Here is a 15,180-nt window from a genome sequence, read left to right on the forward strand (position 1 = left end):
ATTAATTTTCAGCGTGTAGGTTATCTTTTTATATATGTTCATTATTGTGAAGAAGCTAAACATAAAATTTTGTAATACCAAACTGTAAATTCTATGGTGCTTTAAAAATATGTTTACTAATAATTAACTGTTTATTGTTGGGTTAAATATATTCATTATGGGTGTGCATGTACTAATGATAGGAGAAAAAATGCAGCCTAATACTTTTTAACTGCACATGGCTCTCTCTATGTCAACAGGATTGCCATCACACTGGGATGCAGTGTGTTCTCTTGCTGATGGCACAGTAGGCCTTTTAAATAAAATGGGCAGGTATCGTGCTGAAATAGAGTTATCCATTAATACACAAAGGGAATGGCACCATTTATTCTGTGAAATGGAGGTGGAGGCTATTTCTGGCCACAAGCCATAGGGTTTGTCATTCCTACTACATGGGGAGCTCATGTGCATAAAAATAAATTAGTATCTTTTGTAAACAGTCCATTCTAGTTAGCAGGAAGCTCTTAGTTTTACTCTTAGTTTTCATGACTATGCTGGACTTCCTTCCCTTCCCCCCCACCCCCCCATCTCAGTCTAAAGTCACTCAGTCTAGATAGAAAATCTGCTTCTGCTTATTGAAAGTAGGCTGTAGTATCTGTTCTGTAAGTAGACTGTACAGGCATTAAAGGTTTGTATTTATGTAGTTTTAAGAGTTCAGTGCAAACCATACTGAGACAGGTGATGCTGCTAAAGGTGCCTTTCAGTCCTGAGATCCAGTGAGATCTGATTTGCAGAAGTGCTACGTGGTGGCAGTTGCAAGTCATATCATGGAGAGGTCTAATGTGATTATAAAAAGATGCCATGAAGTGCTTTCAAGTGTACTGGGCATTTGATTTCTTGAGGAACCTGGAATCATTAAATGTTTTTGCTAGAGGAGGAAATTTTGTGAGATCTTTATGCCATGGGGAAATTTTTTTCAATGTTACTTCTCCCAGAAAGACTTTATTAGGAAAAATTAAATGTCTTGTCATAGTTCTGTATGTTAAAGAAATCGGTAAGTTTACATAATCACTGCATATCAGTACTGTAAACTAGGTAGCACAGAGCAACTATTTCTAGGTCCATTTTTGAAAAAAAGGAGTTTCATTTCTGAAAAACAAAGACTATACCTAATTTTAGTGATGTCCCATGTATCATGCATTACTAAATCGATTTGTGAAAATAGAGGAGGGAAAACCCCACAAAAATTAGTGGTATTTCTGATCTCTTGAATGAAGAGAGGAAAGATTTGAGATGTTTGAACATGAACTTAGTTTGTTTTCCTAGGTTTTAGTTTAGAAACATAACTTGCCTTTATCTGTTCATTTTAAAATATAATCAGCATAGTTGATAGGCAAACAATAGATTTGGCTTAAAAACACACGGAAGTTGTAACCTCCTAATCCTACAAATTTGAGTGAAACTACTCTACTTTGCAGTACAGCAGTAATAAGAGAATTCTAAACAACAATTATTTGACACATTTCTTTTCAATTTATCAGCTGTTTTTTTCTCACTGAAAATAAAAGGGTAGAAGTAAATTGGAGGGGAAACTGAATTTTAACTTTTTGTCCTGAAAATTTGTTTCCCTTTCTGTGCTCTTTCATTTTCAGCATGTAATATTTTGTGTTGTATATCTCAGATCTCCTTGTTTAAAATAAACAGTTTTTTAATGAGACGGTATTAAAACCTTTGAATACCACTAGGACAGCTTGCCAGAAAAACCCTTGAGAAAATTCATAATTCTGGATTAATTGCAGGGTTTGCTTAAAATGGAGTAAATGATACATGAACACACATTGAATGATGAGAATTAAATGAAATACTGAATTCATTCAGTAAGCTCACTCTCTCTGCAGCACATTAAATGAGACAGAAGTTCTATAGGGAGAAAAAGTTGCATAAGACAATCGTATTGATATCAGGATGCCAAGCAAAGGTTGCAAAACAAGCTGTACTGCTGACACTCAATGATTTTTACTTTCAGCTTCACTTTAAAAATGCCTTGTTAAAGGGATGTTGATCTTAAAAGGCTCCACTTGTGTTTACCTTTTGTTAAAAGATATATTGTGAAGACTAATTACCCAATCTGTAAAATAGCTTAGAGGTCTTCAGATGAAAATCATTGCAGAATTCAAAATAACTTGTGGTTATGACTAATGGACTCGAGCCCTTTCTTACAGGCATCATACAACAGTTGTGCTGTGTTCAGGAGTTTTGCTGAGTTTTGTCTAATTTTTATCAGAATTTATGCTTGAATATGGGAAGTGTTTTGGTTTCGATGAGGCTTTTTTGCTGTCCTTTTGGTCACGTTGTTAGTGTTGTACGATCTGTGACAGTTACTAACTCTTTGCCTTGTGTGACTTGTCCACAATGCCAATAGAGAGCAGCAAGAAGAAAACATAAGATCAATATGCAAATGAAGTGTTAGAAGTTGCACTTAACTGTTTGTTTCTCTATAGTTAAAGTCTAAAGCTATTCAGTAACAGAGCTGTAAAGATGTAAACAGAGTATTGTGTGCACCATTTGAAAGTGCTTCTTTTATAATATTCTTAAACACAGACTTGAAAGTAGTTTTGTTTTGTCTCTTTAAGAGAGTGTTATGTTCCTTTTCTAACAGTAGGGAAGAAAAGGATGTTAGGTCTTCATTCCTAGATAACATTCAAAAGCTTAATTTTTGTATTGTCATCATCTTTATAAATGTCTTTCTGGCCAGAACCTTCCAGGACAAAAGAAAGAAGAGAAACAGTATTCTGACATAAACAGTGTTCCGAAATGGGAAGTCCAGCATTCAGTATCTATTATTCAGAAAAAGAAATAAAATTGACATATTTTGGCTTTGTTTTATCTTTTTAAGGTCACTTTTAAGATAATTTTTATTCACTGTTAAAATAAGTTTCTTGTAATATTGCAAGGGAGCAAGGGGAACATCTTTTTCCTTTCTGAAATGTTTTTATATTTCACTGTATACAAGTTGTAACCACATGTTAAGGCATTGTGGGCATGTGGTGTCCTGTATAAAGGTACATGTGCTGGCTGGTTTTACAAGAGGTGGAAGAATTATATCATTTGCCAAGTTTTTTAGAGAAAATGGTATGTCATAGTTTGAGCCTACAGGTCTTTGACAGCGTTTCTTCAGCATTGTTCAATTTACCTTTTCTTACGCCCTCTGTAACACAGGCTGATGTGTACTAATGCGGCAGTTCAAGAATTCCACAGATGCAGCACATAAAACCATTTAATCAAAGAACATAAAGCAGTTTTAGATGTATCAGTGCTCATTTTACTTCCTTTAGGAATATTTTCTCCACATTTACACAGGAAAGCAAACTACTCCCTGTGCTGATGGTATTGCAACCCCTTGAGTTTGCATGTTTTTTTTCTTAAAAAATAAGTAAAGCCTTTGCAAAATAATGCTAACCTTTGCTCCACTAGTACCCTTGAGAAATTCCTTTGCAGTCATAATTCTGTATTTTAATTTAGGCATAAGGTTTATTAATTTGAATATTAGAAACTTCTGCATAAATACTACAGTGTAGAAGTTTTATGGTCCTCATGTTATTGTGTCTATTAATGCTTATTCAGAATGTTGAAATCTGAAAACTTGTGGTGGATTAAGGTGTAAAACAAAAGATCTTTAAACAGTAGACTGTATGTCCAGTCTTGAAATAAGCCCTGTTTAAAACTGTGTTTTAACTTTTTCTACAGAGCACACCTGCAACGTCAATACCAACAGTGCAAGTACAGGGCCAGCAGATCAATTTGCAGCCACCTTCATACACTGCAGCAAGTCAGCATGCAGAGCAAATGAAAAAACCTGGACAGAACTTCATGTGTCTGTGGCAATCTTGTAAAAAGTAAATGGCTCCTTTATTTAACTACTTTTTACTAATATGTAACAGATGCTTGTATATAGAAGGTGATTCTACAAGTTCTGTCTATTCTGTTTCCTTAAGTTACCTTATACTTTGTCAGTGGGGAAGAAGCTGAAGCTGAGATGGGGGAGTGAAAGACATTTAACTGCTCTCAATTACACTTCAGAGCATAAAATGAGTATTATGTGGCTTTCTTGTAATGTATTGATTCTTCAGTAACAAATAAAATATTGTCATGTAGTTAAGTTAAAAAGAAAAAAAATTCCTAGCTCTGAAGCTTGTTCTCTGTGTTGCGAATACAAAAATAGTTACTGTACTCCAGTTACAAATCATGTCTTGACATTTTGTTGTGTTTCCAGCTTTTAATCTTTCTTGTGTTTCCAGTTTTGCAAGAGCAGGGTGTTGCACTTGTATGTCCTGGTCAAAGTCTTATTTAGATTATGACTAATTTTAGTAATTATGATACCATTTGTGTACCACAGGACTCCATTTACAGAAAAGGAAATAAAAAGGAACTGAGCCTTAAGACTAGGCAGCAATGATTATAGACATTTTTGATTTTTTGTTGTCTTTAAAAGAAAGAGGAGTGAGCTAGCAGACTTTTGGATGTAGGCTTATAAAAACATGATACTACCCTTGTTATCAGTATGTATATCTTGACACTGATTTTTAAAATAACATAGGTTTGTGAATATGCTTAGTTTTCAGTGAAGGGTACAGATTGGTGAAACAAAGGTAGTTGTCAAATAACCACTTTGAAAACAGTGAGAGAAATTGCATAACGTATAGGATGGGCATGAAAAAGAGTGAGACACTTCATCGTTGTAGGACAAGACAAAGAGAACATAAAGACAAGCTGATTTGGCAGAAAGCTGGTGTGTAGACATTCAGAAAATTGGGATGAAATGATGGAGAAGCTTGAATGTTTGGAAGCAATGGTGAAAATGAGGCATTTGAACAGAATTAGAGGAATACTGAAGGACAGTTAATCTGTAGACCACTGAAGCTGCAATTTCTGTTTCTTTCATTCTTTACAAACGTAACTCAAACATCATTAAGTCAATGCAAGACATAAGTACTTTAGATATGACTCTGACTGGTACTGTAGAGATCTGGCACTTTTAAAATCATTGCCCTGTTTTCACCTTAAAAGTGATTTTTGTTTCTTTGGTAGGTGACCCTTCTCTATGTAAGAAATACATGTAAGGCTTTACTTACCTTTTGCTTTACTCCTTTACTACTAATAAATATAACTGTAGCGCCATGCTCTACTGGCTGCACAATAGATGCATAAACACGTGTTGGTACAAGAGTGGGTTGTACTGAGGTGGAAATGAAAAGCTGGGACAGTTTCTTAGCAGAAGCCTTGCCAATTTATACCATCTTGACGCATTTGGTGAACTACAGTTTTAAAGCATCAGTTAGTCACCAACTTTCTTCTATGTCCAAAGTTATGTAGGATGAGTTGTGTAGAGTTGAGGTGACATCTAACCATAGAACAAGCTGATGTCAGATGTGAACTAGGATGTGAATATGTGCAGACAAATTTTGGGGCAGGAGGAGGAACAATACAATTATGATTACCTTACATTATCAGTCTTTTTGTAAGTCTCTCTTAAAATATTATTCCAGTAAGTTTTCCTGAGACTGAAGTTAAGGGCTACAAGGCCCATATTTTACAAGTTGATATCTATGTTTTATTTCAAAGATAGTGTATTATTTCTGTTGCTTTAGTTTCTCTTGTTGTTACTTACTGCACTGGGTTTTGTTCATGGTTAAGTCTCATTATTTTCAAAAGCCTTCAGAGATTTTGCATTGATAGATTGTAGTCAATGTGACACACAGCTCTTGTTCTTATGCTGTGTCTCACTTTTAAAATATTTGTTTTAGCCCCAGCCTAAAAACAGTTTAGGTAAACATTACACTCAGTATTCTCTGTGGTGAAGAGAGAACCAAAATGTTAAGTTAGCATCTTCCTCAAATGTATATTGTTTATTCACATTCCTTCAACAGCCTGATTAAAAACGGGAGTATCAAATCTCCTGTAGGCTTCCTGCTTCTAAGAGATAAAGAAAAATCTGGAATTGCCACCTGTTATTGTAACTGTTTTAGTTATAGCTCTCAATATTAGCTGTTTTTATTGAATTCTTTAAGCAGGAAGCAAGAAGATTCTTTTGAGTGGGTCATTAGTCTATCTGAACTTTACATCCACTACTTAATTTCATTCATGGTTGCTTAGCAGTTTTTTTCCGAGGTATTAAGGAGGCAGGTTCATCATAGTAGAATGATAGAACAGTATTTCTTTCATGGTGTTCACAATTAACCAGAAAGATATGGCAGGAGACAGTCATTTGCACCTGTTTTTCAATGCATGTTCTTTAGTTTTATTCTCACAACATACTAGCATTAAGTTTCCCTTCCAGGATGTATTGCAGAAGGCAGTGAAGGCCTTCAAAAACATTTTATTGAGAATCAGAATAAATACGAATAAATAAAATAGTATGTTCTTTCCTACTCGCTAACTTGGCTGCTGCAGTCAGCAACATTCCAGTGGCGTGGGTGTGGGTTCTGCTGTTTTGTTTTTTAGAACTGAACGAGAAAACATTATACCAAGATTTTGAAATAAAATGCAACAGATTTAGTAGTGTCTGAAGACCACAACCAGATCAGGCCCAATTATGCAAATAGTTGTAATGATTGGCTTCTCACAGGTGTATTCAGGTTTAGTATCTGAAGTGGAAGTAAAACTCTAGAAGTGTCAGTCAGTACACTACTTTGCATTGAGGATGTAACAGAAAGTAGGTGTTTTCCTTTGAAGTTCAGCTGTCTGCAAGTACTGCTAATTGTATTCAGCTTAATTTAAAAGCTGCTATTTCGTTTCACAGGTAGGCAGAAGATGTCTGCTCTTGAATTGCTTTGTATTTAAAAAGTAAATTGGAAATGCTATTGAATCTCCACTGCCTGTCAAGTCAGCTGTTAGTTTAATATTCTGTTCAGCAGCTGAACAGAATGATGGAGAAGTTAAGTGGGAAACCTGGTCTAGTGGAAGGTGTCCCTGCCCATGGCAGGAGGTTGGAAATAGATGATCTTTAAGGTCCCTTCCAACCCAAACCATTGTATGATTCTGTGAAACAAGAGTCTAGACTCAACTGACCGAATTCTCAGTACTTAAGCTTTTTTTTTTTACTTTATTACTATGTTCAGGTGTTTCTTTAAGGAAAAATAGCTTTTCTCTGCAAAATGGTAGTAGATTTGAATCTTCTTAGATCAGTGATGGAAGTATAACACTGAATGTATTATACAGTGAATGAACCAACACAGCTGAAATAGCTTTTCTTAAAGCCTTGCCATGTTGAATAAAATGTTTTGAACTACATTTTGGGTTTCACTTATGCCATGAAATTTGTTTCATCCATGCTGGGAATTATTCATAAATAGGTTTGTGCCAGGCTTAAGTTTACATACTGACTTTGCCCGTTATTGTGGAAAGACATCTTTCTGTCTCTGAAACATCAACTTTTGCTGTTGAGCCAATGTATATGTAAAATGTTTTATTTTCATTTCCTACTATGGGCTATCTGGACCAACAGCAAGAGGCAGATATTTTCCCTTCCCAGCTTCCCTTCAGTAAGAGCTGACTGGCATGGAAAAGCTTAATGCTTTTTAGGAGAGTAGTATTTACTGCCTATGCAGAAGGTAATCACTGTATTCCAGGTGGTTATTGTCGTAGGATTCAGTTTATAACTAAGACTTGTCTCTGGGTGAAATTAGCTCTTTGACACCTTTATGGGGTGTTACTTAGGCCTACGTATTGATTGCAAGTATGTTTGCATAATGGACAGTATTGAAATGAGTAGTAGGGTGTGGAAGGAGGTGGCTGGTTCAAAGCACTTGCTGATCTGCTATTCATATGCTGAGAGTTCTGACTTGAACTTGTCCATAAACGACTGCTGTAGGTTTAAGATGTTGCAGCATCCTTGGCTGCTTGCTGTAAGTCTCTGATTGGAGGTCATCTCCCTCTTGGCACTGTTCAGCCCAGGGAGTTCAGTCAAACAGCTTAACACAAATACTTTTCTTGTTAACTGAAACTAAAATACTGGCATGTGAACCAGAGTGGCCAAGGTGGGTGCGTGTGCCAATGGCATCCGTCCAGCAAGTGTGTGAAGATAACTGGTGACTGCTGACAACTGGTAGTGACTTCCTAAATGGCAGCAGCTAGGTTTGTAGACCTCTTCTGTCCAAGCCTTAAGTGGGTGTTCATGAGCTGGGTTAGTTGTACTGAAATGAATAGCAAGCAGCTAAGTCTCCTGTTTATTTTGGCCATTTTTTCTCTGTTGAAGTAAGGGATGTAACTTGTAACGCTTGAGATACACCTTAAAATGTATCTAGACTAAAAAACCCGCACTTGGAGACATTCACTATTTTCATTTAATATTGTTTGAAATATAGTGGTTCTCCATTACCATCTGATATATATTAAAATAACACATCTTTTGTCTACATGACAATTTGAAAATACAGATCTAAGAACTGTTTAAGAGCTGTTGACTCACCAGTATTTTGAGGTGGCATTCACAGTGAGTTGTAACTTTTCTACCACTTTGAAATGGAAGAAAGCCCTTATCGGGCTGAATTCATTGTAAGGTATGTCACACCTGTGCTTTCGCTGAATGGACCGTACAGAAAACACAAAATGTACTGTCTAGAGTAGTACAGGGCCAGATTTAGGACAACTTCATCTTTTATATTGATGCAGAAGCACTTAATTTGCTCAAATACCTCATGTCCCGTGCTTTGGGGCTATCGGCAGGCAAAGTGCTTAATTTGAGATTTTGGAAGGTCATTTAAAATTGGGGTTTAAGTGAAGATGTTAAAAAGGGTCACATAGTGACATTTTTTGACTTCTGTTTGCATCAGGAGATGACATCTAGCCATTTTCCTGGTACTTAGAATTCAGGTGCTAAAGAGCACTAATTTTAGATTGATCTCTTATTGCATCAGTTTTGACAAGTGTGCGGTATTGAGAACAAATAGGTTGGTGTGCATCTCTTTTTCCCAATTAAAGTTTAAATAAGGTCTGAGTATGACTGCCAGTGAAGAAGGAAAACAGGAAAAGGAATACATGAAACCCCACTTTTTTAGCTGTTTATTACTGTATTTTGCTTGTATTGCAGAGAATGGATCTGTTGGAATTAACATGCATTATTTCTTTGGTAAAGTATAAATAGAAAAATAGAACCAGGATATTTCAATCGGATTGGGCAAGATCATACTGCCATTTATTGGTAGCTCACTGGTTATAGATGTACAAGTTTTTCCTTTTAAAATTTTACAACTTTTCATTTATCAGTGCATGTCTCAGAAAATAAAAATGTTTAGTCAATATGGCTTTACGTTTGTGCTTTACCATTTACTGGAAAAAAACCCTTAAATTCCTCCCCCCTTCTTTTTGTAGGTGGTTTCAAACACCATCACAGGTTTTCTATCATGCAGCAACTGAACATGGAGGAAAAGATGTCTACCCAGGGCAGTGCTTATGGGAGGGATGTGAACCTTTCCAGCGGCAGAGGTTTTCCTTCATTACCCATTTACAGGTGCAGATTTTCTTTCACATATTACTTCAGAAAATAGTAGGAATTTCATGGTAAATTTTCACACACCTTTCTCACTGTCTTTCTCTTTTCCTGAAACAGGATAAGCACTGTTCCAGAGATGCTTTGCTTGCAGGATTAAAGCAAGATGAACTTGGACAAGCAGGAAATCAGAAGCCTTCCAATAAGTAAGAGACCTGAGCCTTATTAGTAATAGAGAGAATTAGAAATTATTGGAAGAATTTCTGTATTTATAACTTGGCTTATCAGGTGAAACTCTGCATATGTAGAGTCTATAACAGTAATCAAATTTGAGATCCATTACAGTAAGATAAAATGGGCAAAAGAGGGAATAAATTCTGATGTGGGAGATGTGATTGCAGTTATCATAAAAAGAGCAGGCAATTCTTTAAGGTATATATACTCTGTGATGAACATTGTTCTCAACATATTCTGATTTTTCCCAACTGGACAGCATTTTATAACTTTTATTGTATCAGGGAAGTGCTTGTAATCCAAATGGAAAGTTATTTGTTGTGTACAGTTCAGCTGTTTCATACAGTTGAGATGGATTGTCTTGTAACTTGCTGTATTCCTTCCAGTTTTGTGGTTTAAATTTGGCCTGATGTGAACCAGGGACTCTTGTAATAAACTTTCCTTTAAACAAGCAAACAAGATAAATACCAGCTCCTCCGAGTCTTCTAATTTTGTGCTGCTACCTGGAATCAGCTTTGGCTCTCCTCTTTCCCAAAACTATTTCAAACATTCGGAATTATTATTGGAGAACGCAATCCCATTGCTGTGGGGTTGTGGGGATGATTATGTTATTCAGGGTTCAGTTATTTGTATAAGTCTATTAAGACTAGGTCTTTGTTGGTAACTAACTGGAATCTCTTTGTTGCAAGCTAAAGATGTAATTACATGGTCCCAGGCAGATTTTTGCAGTCTTGTTCTGTGGCTAGTTAAATTCCTACCAAGCTGCGGGAGGCAGCAGAGGAAGTTGAGTATGAAAGCTGAGAAATTTAGTGTGGGAATCCTTCTATTTTTTTAATATAAACAAACTTCTTAACACAGACTTACGATTGCTTTGTGGTGCTTTGTTTCATTACACTGAACAACGTTCAGACCTCTGAAAACCACAAAATGAAGAATGATGGTAATGTAGTCTTAAATACTTGGTAAGTGGGAAGCACAGGTCTGATACCATCTACCAGCATGATGTGATCTCAACTCTGCCTTTTTAAAAATGTTCCATCACACAGATAACACATCCAGTAGCGCTGTGTCCTCACAGGCTTCTTTAAAATTGACACAGGTACTCATATGAGAAAAAATGTTCATACATCCTCTCTTCTAAGGCAGAATTCCCTAATTAGGTCAGATTCAGAAAGCAGGAATTTATATGCATAACCAGTTCTCGCTGAAGTATAGAGACTGCAATATCACAAGATACTAAAGATGTGATTTCAGAATACAAGTTGAAATAAGAGCATTCCACTACTCAAAGTAGGATGTTTTGACTGTCCTTGCCATCCCTTGTTCCTTCTCGTGGCTATGCACTGTTTACAGTGAGAGAACTAGCTTTAGTTTTTGTCTGATTGCATGGTAAATCAATCCTGTTTATTAAAAAAATAATCCGTCAAAAAAGTGAGTTTGGCAGATGAGTGGAATACACTTGCCTTACAGTCAGTTGAACACCGGTGCAGGAGGTGAGCTGGAACAAAAGGAAGGGATGAGACCTTTCTCTGTCAGCTCTCACGACAGTTAATACAGTCAGCTGTATTATGAAATCATAGAGGTTCCCTGCCCGTTACTTTTACTCTTTTCCCTCATGTCTCCATTACTCCTCTTTTACCAAAGAAGAAATCAACAAACAGGAATATTTTGATTATATGTAATGTGTAATCCACACAACTCCGTGGTGGCAGTGCTGTAAGATTATGTTCGCACAACTGAAAAGAGCATCTAGCTGCATGAGGGAGACAAAACTTGATAATTTGCTCTCCAGAATCAGTGATTTGTCAAATGAAACCCTAAGCTTGCTCCAGCAGGTCACCTCAAGTTGGCTTACGTGGTCATGTCTGAAAGCTGACTTACAAGGTTTTGGCTTAATTTACTGTTTGTTGAGTCCTAGAAGCTTGTCAGATGTATTGGCACACCACTGATACTCCATATGACTAAACTATTTTATGGACCTGAAACAACTTAAGCTGGTGCTGAGATGAAGCATGTGTAAGCCACCAACTTTTAGGCGTTAATTAGGCCAGGTTTCTTCACTTAATCCTTCACCATTTAGTGAAACTACACCTACCTCGGAGAGTGTAGATAGAGTGAGTGTTATTGGTGCTGGAAGTAAAATCTGTGGAACACAGTGTAACAAATAAGGGCCCACTCCCCTAATCATCATTTCTGTCTATCATAGCACCATACATACTTGAAAAAAAATCTGCAATGGCTTTTGCTAGAACCACATAGGCAAAGTTAAGCTGCATTACAGAGTTGGTTGTATACCTTAATTCTGTATTTCTTTGCTTTTAAAGTTGTATTATATTAACTCTTCCTCTTCTGGTTTTCAGAGGTAGCTGAATATTACATTCTGGAAGGTCAGGTAGCACTAGCAATTAACTTTATGTTGACTGTAGCTTTGTGCATTTGAATCTTTTTGGAATCATGTTAATTTTTTTTCCTTGTTGCCACTGAAGCAAAGGTGGTAGCATGAGCTACCAAAAATATTCTTCATGCACCATGGGAGTGGGGCAGGAGATAACTTCAAACCATACCATTCATCTTGTGATTTAAAGTTAAGTTGATAATATAATTAAAGAAATTCAAGAAATCTAGATGTTTCTTGAGAGATACTTGCCTACAGACACAAGTCAGTCCGCTTGATGTCTCAGTAACTTTTTATCAACTTCTTTTTTTGCAAAATCAAAAACAGAAGACAATCTTTTAATATCTTCCTAATTTATTGCAATTGTCCCTTTTTCAGGCAATAGTACTTCAACCTTCAAAATATAGTATGATAGCTGTTGAAGGGAGACGTTCAGAACAGCCTCCATTGATGAATCCTTATTCTTCTCAATATAAGGAAAAAAAAAAATGTTCCAGAAGATGATAATTTCTTTACTGTGGTACTCAGTCTCCTATAAACATATGTCATTGCCCAGCAGTTTCTTAATTCAGCTCCTGCCCTTCTCCCTTTACTTCATAAAGGTTTTCAAACTCTCTATTTCCATTCAGGGGAGGATGCTAGTGTGATTATGAGCTAAGTTTTTTAGGGAGGAGTCTGTCTGTTACTACTTCTTAATTTCCTGTTTTATGGTTTAAAACCACTCATAGGAACCCTTTTCCTAACTTCTAACTAGATTTCCTTGTTAGAATTTCAGATTATGAAGAAAGTCTCTCTGAATTGAGAATTCAAGTTTTATTCTTAGAATATTCACTTACAGTGAAAGATGCCTAAATAATACTCTTACAGGCTAACTTTCATTTTAAAAATCAGAACATTTATGTTTGATTTATGCTATCTTTGCAAGCAAGCACTACTTATATACTTTCTAGTATATTGAGATGTTCTGAATCGGGTTCTACTAGGGTATTTAAAGAATTCATAATAATACTGTTCAGTATGTTGAAGTGTGGTGATATTTATCACCATTGATACTGCAAAACTTCCCTTTGAGATGACATTATGACTCTTACTCATTAAGTGAAGCTGCATATTTATACATTCTAAACTCTAATTGTATGAGTAATTTCAAAGTTTTATGAGACAGAGCTTTGACTTCAGTGTTAATACTGAAAATGGAGAATTTGCTTCCGCTATGTTTGTTATTTGTACCAGCTTTATAAAATACCCTGCTTAATTTATTAATCTCAGTCTGAAAGCTGCAGTAACAGGTAATTGGTTTTACAAATGTTTGATCTGATTTAACAATTAGATGTTTTATGTCTTAGATCATAACTTAAATCATGTTACTTTATATTACTCCTCACTAACCACAGTTAGTATGTATTTTATATTGTCTTGGTGTCTAATGGTCCCAGTGAGCTGTGCCAAGTCTGAATAGCTATATTTTAAGGGCATTCTCTGGTCAAATCTCAGATGACATTTGCATAGCTGCTATCACAGTTCCTGTTAAATCCTGTCTGATAAAACATTCCTTTAAATAGGTACACTTCAGGAAGTGGCTATGTCATTAGTACAATATATTACTTTTCCATCACAAATGTCATGGCTGATGAGCAGTACTTCTTCAAGAGAAGTGTTTTTTCACATAAAATAAAGCCCATGACTCTTCTGAAGGCTTTGCAATGAGGTTTATCTCGTGAAAACAAAAGGCAAATCACATATCAGCACCCAGTATTAATGGATCTTTGTGTCTCTGTTCAGATAGGTTAAAAAATTGACAAAATAAATGTTCAGAGTTGTTAATCTTCTAGAAAGTGGTGCAAAACTTACATTTATTAATTCTTTCTTTACTAATGTAGGCAGCCAGCTGCAGGGGGTACTGCCTCTACTCCCAGAGCACAGAAGGCCATTGTGAATCATCCGAGTGCTGCCCTAATGGCATTAAGGAGGGGATCAAGAAACCTTGTCTTCAGAGATTTCACAGTTAGTATTGTTTGACTCAGGTATTAGGTACTAATTGTTGCCTGCTGCTACAGGGCTTTTACTTTTTTTTTCTCTTTACTTTTGTAGGATGAAAAAGAGGGACCAATAACTAAACACATCCGACTAACAGCTGCCTTAATATTAAAAAATATTGGTAAATATTCAGAATGTGGTCGCAGGTAAGCATCGTATGATTCTCCTGATGCCAATGGGCAATGTTGTTTCTGTTCTTTTAAGTACCAAACAATAGGTAGGTTTTACTTATCCTTTAAAAAAAACAGTAAGTATACTGACAGTACAATTTCTCGTATCAGTTCTGCACTGTTTTAGTTCCCCACACAAGTGCTCAGCATCATCTCACCTAAAACAGTATTTGTGGTCCAGACTTTTGAAATGTGTCTGGTAAATTTGACAGGAGCCTTTGCTGTGGGTCTGTCTTTTCTTCCTGAAGGCAGTACTGCATGACTCTGAAAATTATTTCTACTGTAAGCAACTTCCCATTGGCAGTACCCTTTTATCTCAACTTGGGAAAGGGGCGAATGAGCTTTTATGAACATTTTCTTAAGTTGCGGACTGACACACAATTGCATTCCATACTTGCTGTCTCTCTGCTGCTTTCCTCTCTAAACTTGGGTTAACTCTAATAAATGACTCAGTCAGCTTTCCTCTCACTTGCAGAAGATCCTTCATTAAGTAAATAGACCAATACTGACTTGTGGTACTAAGTAGGAAATGTTCTTTATGATGAGGAAGGAGTAGTAGTTACTTACTGTGCCAGTAATCACCCATGCATGCTGCTTCTGTTTTTTCCAAGAATTTACAAGCTGAGTGTTTTCTTTGTTTTGTTTTGCATTGTTTCAGCTTCATAATAGCAGAAATAATTATTTCTAATCAGAATTTGTTAATTTTGTCTGTTCTTCAAAAACCTGTCAATAGGGAGGAATTTCCTAGTTGTAGTTCTAAACAAAAGAGTTTTGATACTGGTTGTAGAAGCCCTCCTGCTGTCTTCAATGACCTAATTGGGGGTTGTAGTGAAGACAGACAAACTTTTCTTGGAAAGCATAGTGAAAGGGATGAGGGG

The 15,180-nt window shown here is 36.3% G+C and overlaps 1 protein-coding gene across 1 annotated transcript in view; it reads left to right on the forward strand.

Moving 5' to 3' along the window:
* The window catches only part of ARID2 (AT-rich interaction domain 2), a 103,906-nt gene that overhangs the window by 86,909 nt on the left and 1,817 nt on the right, over nucleotides 1-15,180 (forward strand). The window contains exons 16-20 of the mRNA XM_059816163.1: nucleotides 3,727-3,875; nucleotides 9,349-9,487; nucleotides 9,587-9,672; nucleotides 13,976-14,099; nucleotides 14,187-14,278. Of these exons, the coding sequence (XP_059672146.1) occupies nucleotides 3,727-3,875; nucleotides 9,349-9,487; nucleotides 9,587-9,672; nucleotides 13,976-14,099; nucleotides 14,187-14,278 (590 nt within the window). The remainder of the gene's footprint in view (nucleotides 1-3,726; nucleotides 3,876-9,348; nucleotides 9,488-9,586; nucleotides 9,673-13,975; nucleotides 14,100-14,186; nucleotides 14,279-15,180) is intronic.

Source organism: Gavia stellata, chromosome 4 (genome assembly GCF_030936135.1).
Source record: "Gavia stellata isolate bGavSte3 chromosome 4, bGavSte3.hap2, whole genome shotgun sequence".
Classification (NCBI taxonomy): Eukaryota; Metazoa; Chordata; class Aves; order Gaviiformes; family Gaviidae; genus Gavia; species Gavia stellata.